General features: G+C 43.8%; 1 protein-coding gene across 4 annotated transcripts in view; it reads right to left on the reverse strand.

Annotated features, from left to right (window-relative positions):
* Positions 1 to 758: 758 nt before the first annotated feature.
* Positions 759 to 12,505, reverse strand: part of stk16 (serine/threonine kinase 16) — a 31,744-nt gene continuing 19,997 nt past the window's right edge. For 3 of the 4 annotated variants that reach the window (XM_078227820.1, XM_078227822.1, XM_078227821.1), the window contains exons 7-8: positions 10,280 to 10,401; positions 3,023 to 8,418 (exon numbers count right to left, since the gene is read on the reverse strand). In XM_078227820.1, the coding sequence (XP_078083946.1) occupies positions 8,280 to 8,418; positions 10,280 to 10,401 (261 nt within the window). In that variant the 3' untranslated portion in view covers positions 3,023 to 8,279. Of the gene's footprint in view, positions 2,989 to 3,022; positions 8,419 to 10,279; positions 10,402 to 12,505 lie in introns of those variants that run through there. The other variant, XM_078227823.1, reaches the window with a different exon arrangement.

Below are 12,505 nucleotides of genomic sequence, written 5' to 3' on the forward strand. Positions count from 1 at the left end.
TTGATGGATTGAGTTATAAGGAGAGGCTGGATAGACTGGGACTTTTTTCTCTGGAGCATAGGAGGCTGAGGGGTGATCTTATAGAGGTCTATAAAATAATGAGGGGCACAGATCAGCTATCTTTTCCCAAAGATAGGGGAGTCTAAAACTAGAGGGCACAGGTTTAAGGTGAGGGGAGAGATACAAATGTGTCCAGAGGGGCAATTTGTTCACACAGAGGGTGGTGAGTGTCTGGAACAAGCTGCCAGAGGTAGTAGTAGAGCGGGTACAATTTTGTATTTTAAAAAGCATTTAGATAGTTACATGGGTACGATGGTTATAGAGGGATATGGGCCAAATGTGGGCAATTGGGATTAGTTTAGGGGTTTTTAAAAAAAAGGGCAGCATGGACAAGTTGGGCCGAAGGGCCTGTTTCCATGCTGTAAACCTCTATGACATCAAGAAATTAGATTGCGGGCCCCTGTTGCATCTCCATCAGTTCCTTTTCCCCAAATTGCCCCGTTTCCTTCAGTTGCCTAGGCCCTAAAAGGTAGAATTCACTCCCTACATCACTATTTTGGTCTCCTTATTTGAGGAAAGATGTGGTGGCATTGAAGGCAGTTCAGAGGCGATTCACCAGATTGATTCCAGGGATGAAAGGGTTGACTTATGAGGAGAGATTAAACAGTTTGGGCTTGTACTGGCTGGAGTTTAGAAGAAGGATGAGAGGGGATCTGATCGAGGTATATAACATTTTAAAAGGGATTGATAAAGGAAATGGTTTGATTTGATTTATTGTCACATGTATTAGTATACAGTGAAAAGCATTGTTTCTTGTGCTGTACAAAGCATACCGTACATGGAGAAGGAGAGAGTGCAGAATGTAGTGTTACAGTCATAGCTGGGGTATAAAGATCAACTTAATATGATAGGTCCATTCAAAAGTCTGATGGCAGCAGGGAAGAAGCAGCTCTCGAGTCATTTGGTACGTGTCCTCAGGCTTTTGTATCTTTTTCCCGACGGAAGGAGAGAGTACGTCCGGGGTGCGTAAGGTCCTTAATTATGCTGGCTGCTTTTCCGAGGCAGCGGGAAGTGTAGACAGTGTCAATGGGTGGGAAGCTGGTTTGAGTGATGCACTGGGCTTCGTTCACAACCCTTTGTGGTTTCTTGTGGTCTTGGGCAGAGCAGGAGCCATACCAAGCTGTGATACAGCCAGAAAAAATATTTTCTGTGGTGCATCTGTAAAAGTTGGTGAGAGTCGTAGCGGACATGCACATCACAGTGTGGCATCGAGGAGCACTAGCAAAACTGGAGTTAATGGGAATCAGGGGAAAACCCTCTGCTGGTTGGAGTCATACCTGGCACAGAGGATAATGGTTGTAGCAGTTGGAGGTCAGTCATCGCAGTACCAGGACATCACTGCAGGAGTTTCTCAGGGTTCAACCATCTTCAGCTGCTTCATCAATGACCTTCCTACCATCATAAGGTCAGACGTGGGGATGTTCGCTGATGATTACACAATGTTCCACATCATTTGCAACTCCTCTGATACTGAAGCAGTCCATGTCCAAATGCAGCAAGACCTGGACAGTACCCAGTCTTGGGCTAACCAGTCAGTGACAAGTAACATTCATGCCACACAAATGCCAGAGAATGACTATTTCCAACAAGAGAGAATCTTACCACTACCCCGTGACACGCAGTTGCATTATCATAATTAAATCCCCCATTATTAATATCCTGCAGCCAGACTAGCCATAGAAATACTGTGGGGGCTGCAAGACCAGGTCAGAGGCTGGGAGTCCAGCGGCGAGTAACTCACCTCTGACTCCCCGAAGCCTGTCCACCATCCACAAAGCATAGGTCAGGAGTGTGATGGAATACTCTCCACTTGCTGAGTGCAGCTCCAACAACACTCAAGAAGCTTGACACCATCCAGGACAAAGCAGCCCCGCTTGATTGTTCGTGGAAAGGGTGCCATTCACTCTCTCCACCACCAAAGAACAGTAGCTCAGTGTGTACCATCTACAAGGTGCACTGCAGGAACTCACCAAGGCTCCTTCAGCAGCAGCTTCCAAATCCACGACCACTACAATCCAGAGGGACGAGAGCAGCAGGTACTTAGGAACACCACCACCTGGAATTTATCGTCCAAGTTACAAACCATCCTTCACTGCCTCTGGGTCAAAAACAGCACAGAGCGTACCGACAGCACAGAGCGTACCGACAGCACAGAGCGTACCGACAGCACAGAGCGTACCGACAGCACAGAGCGTACCGACAGCACAAGGACTGCAGCATTTCGGGACGATGGCTCACCACCACCTCCTCGAGGGCAATTAGGGACATCCCGTAAAAATGAATTTTTAAAAAGTGTAGGCCATTCAGCCCTTCAAGCTTGATCTGCAATTTAATTAGATCATGGCTGTTTTGCATCTCAACTCCATCTACTGCTTTACTTCTGTAACCCTTAAGTTACAAAATTTTCAATTGACTTTCTAGGTGGGGGGAAAAGTTCCAGATCTTTAGGACTGCGTGTGAAGAAGTTGCTTCCTGACATCACTCCTGGAAGGCTTGGTTTTAATTTTAAAGTTATGAACCTTGCTGTCCCGTCACCTGAAGTAATATTTTCTCTCTAGCTACCCTATTAATTTCCCTAATCATTATTTTTCTTTAGTCGCTTCTGGGATGTGGGTGTCACTGACAAGGCCGGCATTTGTTGCACATTGTTCTTGAACGGAGTGTCTTGCTCATCCATTACAGAGAGTAGTTTGGAGTCAACCACATTGCTGTGGCTCTGGAATCATATGTAGGTCAGATCAGGTAAGGACGGCAGGTTTCCTTCCCTAAAGGAACCAGCTGGGTTTCTGCAACAATTTAATCTTCAACATCTCGACAATGCCAGCTTACCGGGGCTTTCCGTATAGTTTCTCACTCTACAACAGGGAAGGTTAATCCAGAAGGACGTAAACAAGTGCTTTCTCTTCTTAGTAATGACATCTGCTTTCTCTGGATAAAAAAGACACATAGGACTGAATAAAGTGCAAAGTCAATACTTTATTTTAAATTCTCCATATCTCTAAAATAAAATACAGGAACTATGATTAAAATAAACTTTAAAGGACTAAAACAAGACTTGACCAAAAACAAAATCATATGTCTTTCAGGAATGCAATCCCCAACAGTCCTATGAGTTGAGTTAAATCCATACTAAACCCACTCCCATTGCTCACGAATGCAGTGTGGTTTCAGGGATGCAGAGAATTTCTCGAGTTATTGCACTAAACATACACACTGTCAAAAGGAAACAGAAGTTTAACCCGTCCTGCTCAACAGCAAGGATTACATAATTGGTCAACTGTGCAATGAGGGAAGGTAATGATATGGTTACCATAAAAGGAAGGGAGAGGATAAAGGGATTGGATTGGACGTCACAGTCACGTCCTTATTCCACGATCCGGTCACTTTCAAACTACCAAAAGACACAGAGCTCCGATTCAGCAAAGGCCCCTTTGTAGCATCAACCTATCACATGTGAGATTTGTAATCTCAGCTCCAGAAGATTGTGTGCTAAGTCACGATATATCCATTTAAGCTTCTGACACAGCAGGTTAAAAGAAAATCACTCTTTGTAACAGAAAGTACATCAATGAATTCAAAATCTACATGTTAAACCTTGGATTTTCCCAACAATGCAGCTTTAATTTCCTAAATTGAGGTAAAACATATATGCTTAGCAATTCACAAAAAAAAGCACAACAGCCGTCAACTAATGGGATGCCGATGTACAAATGTTTATCGCATTCTATTTCTCTTCTTTTTACATGAGTTGATACCTGAGAGGAATGTAATTCTGGAACTTCAGTGCCTCCGTTCAATAAACCACATGGCAATTCCAGCGAGCATGTAAAAGGAGAAGTGTTTTGGTCAGAATATTCCATAAACGCTTGACCAACTTGCTGCCTACGCCAATTGTAATCCTACTTTTCAGTGTGGATTCATTTTCAATATGTCACCTTGCTTCACCTGCAGTTATCGGACAACTCAGTTTGACACTTCAAAACATGATGAGGGTGGGGGAGAAAATAAACCAAATCTCAAATATGAGGGAAGAAGAGAGATCCCATACTAAGTTTGACGAAAGACACAGAGAAAACATCACGCTAATCAATTTAAAACTATTCTAGTTACATCTTAAAAACGTGCACATTAACCCAATACCTGGATTGCAGTGATTAAGTCACACATAACACAGATGGAACTGCGCAAAAAAGCACAAAGCATTTGTGGGTTGGATGGGAGCTTAAGCTACAGAATGAGACTGAAGCCCATACAGACAGACGTTCATCAATGTTGCATCAAGTTAATCAGTTTAAGGAAAGTCAAGGTCGTGACTATAGAGTGGAATTAGATGCAAACTAATATGGTTAACTTACGATGATCCACGCTGGGTATGCCTTAACGCCAGAGAATTTATCTTAAACCTCAAGTGTTTTCTACAATGAATTAGAGGCGATGTTACATAGGCAAATACGGTGGTCGTTTTGTGCAGAGCAAAATGCAGCAAACAAATGTGATAAGACTGTTGGGTTGTACTTTGCTAGATGTATGGCAGCATTTTAAAAAAATCTTGATAAATTACTTAAAGCTGTAATATTGGCTGGAAGGTCCAAATGGCCTCCTCCTGCTCCTATCTTCTCTATTGGACAGGCTATTTTTGAAAGGTCTGATTCTAATCTCAGAAGAGGAAAAACAGAAAGTGAAAATATAAAGCAACTTAACAATGGCTATACCCTTGCTCTCGCTGGATCTTTCACCGTACGATATTCTTTTACCCTATTCACGGGTGTTTTTGATTTATGAAAAGGGTTTCTAAAAATGTTCGATTGTAATGTTGCTAAATAAACCTTGAATGGTTTGAATAAACCTTCCTCATTCAACAGCACTTCACAGAGGAGGCCATTCGGCCCACTGCGCCTGAGAGCCATCTCTTTGGTAGACTTATCCAATTAATTCCACAGCCTGCTCCTGCCTCCTACCCAAACCTACAGGATAGACTGAGAGAAAGTCTAATAAAACGGCTGGGGCTCTTGGGTCAAATTGACCTGCTTTTCCATTTAGGCACTGACAGGTTTCACTGTGCGTCTGGGCATCCTCTTTTAACCTTAGCAATCAAGGCTTCCCTTTTCATATCTACACAATATTCTGGACTTCTTGTCCTTCTTAAGAGCAGGTGGTTGATAGAGATGTTCAATATTGTGAAGGGTTTAGGTGGCATAACTAAAGAAAAACTGTTTCTAATAATTGAAGGGTTGACTACCAGAAGGCAGAGATTTAAAGTGATTGGTGAACAGATTCAAATAGTAGCTTTCAAAACTAAACTGGATAGATACCTAAATTGAGAACTAAATTACAAGGTTATGGGTGAAGAGCAGGAATGTGAGACTAACTGGGCTGCTCTTTGAAAGGGCTAAGAGGGATTCAATGGGCTGAATGGTCTTCTTTTGTGCTGTACTATTTTATAATGTAAGTTACAAGTAATATCCACCACATCGCAGCTCTTTTAATAGAATCATAGAATCCCTACAGTGCAGAAGGAGGCCATTCGGCCCATCAAGTCTGCACCGACCACAATCCCACCTAGGCCCTATCCCCATAACCTGACTAGTCCTCCTGACACTAAGGGGCAATTTAGCATGGCCAATCCACCTAACCTGCACATCTTTGGACTGTAGGAGGAAACTGGAGCACCCGGAGGAAACCCACGCAGACACGGGGAGAATGTGCAAAATCCACACAGACAGTGACCCAAGCCAGGAATTGAACCCGGGTCCCTGGCGCTGTGAGGCAGCAGTGCTAACCACTGTGCCACCCCTTTTATTCTTGACCTGTCCCTCTACTGTCTGTCTCAATAGATGTTTAACTGCTGTTCATCTCTAATAGCTTTGAGTCCTGGTGAATGGTGATCAAACTGAAAAGCTAACTCTTGTTTCTAAATTCCAGCTTTTCCATCATTGTCGTACACTGTTTTGTGCTGTTGTTAATAATAGAGAATACAAGTCATCATTGTCTGAACAAAACTCTTATCTGACAAACACTGCTAATTCTGTTTTGTAGTACTGGGGATGACGACAAATTAATGATCCAATTCTAGCTTTACGAGTTAGAAAATAAAATAAAGCCCAGAAATCAATCCAGGCCTTTTGTCCCTTTTAAAATAATCTCTGATGCCATTTTCTATAGACTCACCACGAATGTTGTGGCTTAGAGTTGCTGCAGCTGCGAGGGTTAGAGATGTGGAAGGAAGACACTTGTGGTCTCACACTGGTCATGTGTAAGACCAGCATTCTGATCAGGAAGTGAGACATTCACCACGAAAAAATTGGAGAGATCTCACGGATTCATGTTTTCACTTGCGGAAGTGAGCAGGAAGCGAGCAGGAAGCGTCACGTGGCGAGCTGGTGTTTGGACAGTTTGATTTTACTTTTAAAAAAAAAAGATTGTCCATTTTGAGGAGGCACACTCAGGGGTTTGGAAAACAGTTGGTAAAAGGTCTATATATAAGCTGGCACAGAAAGGAATGACCACAGAGATGGAATGGGAATCGATAATTCCCTCAAGGGCAACAAGACACTGAGGAAAACATCAATGGTTTGTTTCTGATCTGGTGTTTTTACTGTGTTTGTCTGATTTGAGGGGTGGGTGAACAAGGAGGGAAACAGTCTGAGGCCATTTTAGCAGCTCGGGAAGCCTGGCTGATTTCAACTTGATCGGTTAACAAACATACTCACACTACTTTGGTCCCCAATGGAAGCAAGTTACTCTCTTTCCTTGGGGTAAAGAGGAAGGTAACCAGTCCCTATTTGGAACTGCCAGATGCTCCTTAGCAGGTGCCACTGCACAATTCCATAGGAATAACGGTGGGAAGGATGGGCAGGGCAAACCCATTTCCCTGATGATGCAAAGGAAGGACAGGTGAGTTACAAAGCTCTAATTACAAACAATCCACTGCCCAACATGGCAACGTTAGCTGCATGTTGTAGAATCATTGCAAACTGCGGTGGGGCAGGTTAAAAAGCTTTCCGCGCACACTGCTGGAATTTAAGATTATCAAGATAGTCCTTTCAGTTACACACAGCTGGCTGCATGTGATTTTTCCCTCAAGTCCAATGCCCTTTCTGTGATCAATGTGCAGGATTAGCAGTGCAAGGTCACCTCTTGAACCTGCACTTTCTTGTCAATTTGGCAACATGGCTGGAGTTGATGCAAATCAAAAGAACATGTAGAGTGAATATAGTACCACAGTGTCAATCAACGAATTGGAGTAGGAGGTGGGACTTCAGAGTCTGAGCTCCTGACTAACGCTCCAGAAAACTGAGTCATCCGAATATAATGGGATTATTTGTCCAGCAAAATGCAGAGAGTGGAGGATAGTTACACAAGATGAATTATTTGCGTAAAATCAATCTCAGCCACTTACAGCAGTGATTAATGGGGATGAAGGCAGCTCAACTACCTTCCCAGGGGCAGCTAAGGATGGGCAATAAATACTGGCTTAGCTAGCCAACGCCCACATCCTGTAATGGCTTTTTGAAAATTACTCAACAATCTCCATTCTTGCCGGTCACCACATGCAGTTAAGTTCATGCCATACAACGCTGGATGTCCAGCATAAACTAGAATAACATGAGTGGTGAATCATGGCTAGCCACTGCCACCTGGTTACCGAGATTTAAATTAGTCTTCCTCACAGCGGAGATAGATAGACCAGACATTTCCTATCGGACTGAAGGCAGAAGGTGAACACTGGTCACTTCAGGCACTAGCAATCACTACTCTCATTAAAATTCACTCAAGACATAGCCGAGGAACAGCAGACCCCCCACCTTCTTTGCCTCAAACTAGTAAAACTATCCAGGATTTTCCAAAGTTCTTCAAAGAGCACAAGATAAGAAAGAAGATACCTCTGGGTTTGGTGGGTGAACAGCGATTCAAATGAACAAACATGAGAAAGCACGGGAAGAGATAACGGAGTAAAATGAGCAGCTGATTGCCTTTGGAAAGAAGAAAAATGTGCAATTCTTTCTCCCCCTCCTCCAACTTAAAATCTTAAAAGTCAAGCAGATATGATTCAGGAAGGAAATAAACACGAGAGGTCCCATCCTGTCCCGTTGCCAGAGTTGCTGACGGTAGGATACTATTATATGTTTCTTTTTGTGCAGCAGTGTCAAAGGTCCGACAGCCGATAAACTTGAGGTGTTCCCGAGGATGGACGAGCTCTCCAATTCAGGTTGCTGAGATCAGGTTAATTTAGTCTCCTGGATGGCTCCTACAGGCAGCAGCTGTTCAGTCTGATTCAGCACCCAGGTAATATTTGGTCTCTCTTGGGGATTAGTAACCATTGTAGAGGTTAGCAGATGTTGCAGGGCCTGCGTGTACCTATAATATAAAGGAGCAGTGGAGCATTCAGTTCACAACAGCAATGACACACAATCACACCCGTGGGCCATAACTTCCTGGTTCCCCAGCTTCGCATTTGGGGGTTACCAGTAATTCTGTGGTATAAATAACTACGGCGGCATGGTGGCACAGTGGTTAGCACTGTTGCCTCATAGCTCCAGAGTCCCGGGTTCGATTCCTGGCTTGGGTCACTGTCTGTGCAGAGTTCTCCCCATGTGTTTCCTCCGGTTTCCTCCCACAGTCTGAAAGACGTGCTGGTTAGGTGCATTGACCCGAACAGGTGCTAGAGTGTGGCGACTAGGGGAATTTCACAGTAACTTCATTGCAGTGCTAATGTCAGCCTTACTTGTGACTAATAAATAAAACTTTAACTTGTCTGTGTGGAGTCTGCATGTTCTCCCCATGTCTGCGTGGGTTTCCTCCTGATGCTCCGGTTTCCTCCCACAGTCTGAAAGACGTGCAGGTTAGGTGGATTGGCCATGCTAAATTCTCCCTCAGTGTACCAGAATAGGTGCCGGAGTGTGGCGACTGGGGGATTTTCACAGTAACTTCACTGCAGTGTTAATGTAAGCCTACTTGTGACAAATAAATAAACTTAACGTACTTACATGTGGGTAACTATTCTCAACTGCAATTGGCTCACTTGCCTCTGGAAACCTGGGAGAGGTTTGCTAGAGCTTTGTTGAAATTTATTCCTCCACCATTTCAGTCTCCCCTCCAGGAGTTAGTATTACAGCTGAATGGGGAGGGCGAGTCTGCTCAGTTTATAGAAAGAAGTTGCATTTATGTTATGCCCTTTGTGGCTTCTCGATGTTCCAAAGGAAATGTGTGAGGCAAGTTGTTTCTTTGTTTTACACAGAGGATGGTGAATGTCTGGAACGCGCTGCCTGGGGGGCGGGTGCGATAGCAGCATCTAAGGGGCATCTAGATGAATACATGAATAGGATGGGAATGGAAGGATACGGACTCCGTAAGTGCGTACGGTTTTAGTTTAGTTCGGGCATCATGATCGGCGCAGGCTTGGAGGGCCGAAGGGCCTGTTCCTGTGCTGTACTGTTCTTCACAGCCAATTACCATTTACCAGTTACCATTGTAATGGAGGAAACATGGCTGCCAATTTGTGGACAGCAAGCTCCCATAAACATCAATAAGATCATCTCCTCTTTAAAGTTATGTCGTTGCTTCAAAATAGTGAGCATGGAATCTTTACCTGAGGGGGCAGATGGTGCCTTAGTTTAATACCTCTCCACTGACAGTGCTGCACTGGACAAGGTGAGAGCACTACCCACCGAGTCACAGATGGGATATTTTAACTGTGCAAGGTCAGTTCCCACCTTTCTTTTTGGCTGTTTGCTTGCGCTTTACTCTGGTGTTAATGCTCACTCTTGACACAACTCACATTTGGAAGCAGAAAATCTATTCACTATCTATGTTGTCAGTGCATGGATATCCCACAAGTTTATGGACATCCCACACTTTTTCCATAACATTTTTGCTGAAATCCAAGTGATCATACCGAAATGGCAGCTGCATAATGCAGTCAGGCTTTGATAATGTGCACTGGCACGTTAAGTTAGTACTACACGGTGATAAGACAGTAGGTGGGTGCATGTGTTGGTCCAATCTTCAACAGAAGATGCCCAAAACAACTATTGTACTAAGAATCTATGGTGCCCTTTACACAAGCTTCAGCAGAAATGTGGAAGAAAGCTGATGAGGGGGGGAATTCAAAGCAGTTAAGCGTTCAGCTTGCAAATCTCTACGAGTGGAACCATTTCTGTCACCATTCTCCCTACAAAAGTAAATGCTCACAACAAAATGATTTCCAAATGGTCCTTACCTGCAGTTTTCTGGAATGGTTATTGCATTCTGTACAGCCAAGGCAACACAGTCGCCCTTGTGAAAAATGCCATCGTACGGCCCTTCCAGGAACATCATAGCATACACCACGCAGCCTAGGGACTGAAAATAAATCAGTCACTGTAACACAGTGCAAGAGACCAGGAACTGAAACCGACATATAAACATCATGGCAGTCGCACAACTCAATGATTGAAAGCAAATCAGTCAATAGCAGTAACTCAGGACTGAATCCAGCCTAAAAGGAATCACAGAATAGGATAGCACAAGAGGCCGTTCAGCCCATCAAGTCTGCAGCAACTCTTTCGAAGAGTAATCCAGTTAGTCTCACTCCCCCATTCCTTCCTCATATCCCTGCAATATTTTTCTCCTTCAAGCATTTTTCCAATTCCTTTTGGAAGGGTAACAATTGAATCTGCTCCCACCACCCCATCAGGCAGCGTATTCAAAAACCTAATCACTCACTGCATTAAAAGGTTTCTCTTCATGTTATCGCTGGTTCCTTTGCCAATGATGTGGAGATGCCGGCGTTGGACTGGGGTAAGCACAGTAAGAAGACTCACAACAGCAGGTTAAACCTGTTGGACTTTAACCTGGTGTTGAGAGACTTCTTACTGTCCTTTGCCAATCACCTTAAATCTGTGCCCTCTGGTTATCAACCCTTATTCTGTAAATTCATTATTCTGTAAATTGAGTTTGTGTCTCTGTATGCCCTGTTTGTGAGCACATCTCCCACTCCACCTGACGAAAGAGCAGCACGCTCCGAAAGCTAGTGGCATTTGCTTCCAAATAAACCTGTTGGACTTTAACTTGTTAGACTTCTTACTGTGATTACCCCAGTCCAACGCCGGCATCTCCACATCATCAACCCTTCAGCCAGCGGAAACAGTTTCTCTTTATTTACTCTATCTAAACCCTTCCTAATTTTGAACACCTCTATAAAGTTTAATCTTAGCCTTTTCTGCTCTAAGGAGGACAACCACAACTTTTCCACTTAACTGTATTCCCTCATCCCTGGAGCAGTTCTATAGGCATTGTAAATATGGACCAGCAATCTCATATTTCCATATTGTGGTTTTAGAGAACTGTGGAATATGGGTCATGCATTCGCGGAGGCAAAATGTGCCATGGAGATGAAATGGAGATAATGGCATGAGATCAGTCACGTACTTCATATTAGCTACTTTTATCGTTCTCGCCACAGCATCTTTCACTTGCAGTGTGGAGAGGACGGTAAAAGTAGCCCAGTGCCTTCCTGATACCTTATGCAAACAAATATTAGCTTAGGTTGTTAACCAACTCTGACACCACCTGCACGTCAGTGGGAGTTGCATAGAACGATGAACATTTGGGACTGCATGCTCTGTCACCCTGTCTTCTACTCATTTCAGCTCAGATGTCACCAGTTCCTACATCATTGTGCATTAACATTACTGTGCCAGCCAATGGGTTTTGGGTCAGGGAAGGACATATGGCCTTACTCGCAGCAAAGAATCAACTTTACAAAACAATCTATACCGACAGATACTCGATCAACTGGAGCAAACGAGCAGATAATAGATTATCATCGTGTGTGCTCTGCCCAAAAGCAGGACCTTGTCACATAGTAGTCTCTCCATATTTATCGATCCTGTATTACATAATTCAAATTAGGTGCACAAACCCAACCCTCGTCACTTACAGCTATGCGGTCTCCAGCCATAGTTGCAGGAGGAGCCCATTTACAGCTAATCTGGAACCAAACTCCACATATCTACCTCTGCCCCCTTTGTACCTTTTAGTTAACAAAATCTACCATCATAGAATTGAAAAGTAGGGAAGTTATGCTAAATCTATAATCGGAACCCTTGGTTAGACAACACTTCCAGTACAGTGTGCATATTGCCATATTATAACCAAGGATACAAAGGCACTGGATGGAGGGTGGAAAGAAGATTTAGGATACCAGAAACGTGTGGGTATACGTGTGAGTATATATCAGGAAAGAATATCTTCACACTTCTTTTCCCTTTTTGGGAAATGGTGGAGAAGGATTCCCGAGTTGAGTATCAGCCCATCGAACTGCGTTATGAACGCTCCTTCCAGAGCCAACAAGTCCTGGTGTTAGACTTGTAACCAGAGCTGGGGTTGCTACCAGCAGACCTCCTCGGAAAGAATTGACAGATTGGACCTCTCTTCTCTTGAAAATAGGGGGCTGAAAGGTGAC

This window comes from Mustelus asterias, chromosome 14 (assembly GCF_964213995.1).
Source record: "Mustelus asterias chromosome 14, sMusAst1.hap1.1, whole genome shotgun sequence".
Classification (NCBI taxonomy): domain Eukaryota; kingdom Metazoa; phylum Chordata; class Chondrichthyes; order Carcharhiniformes; family Triakidae; genus Mustelus; species Mustelus asterias.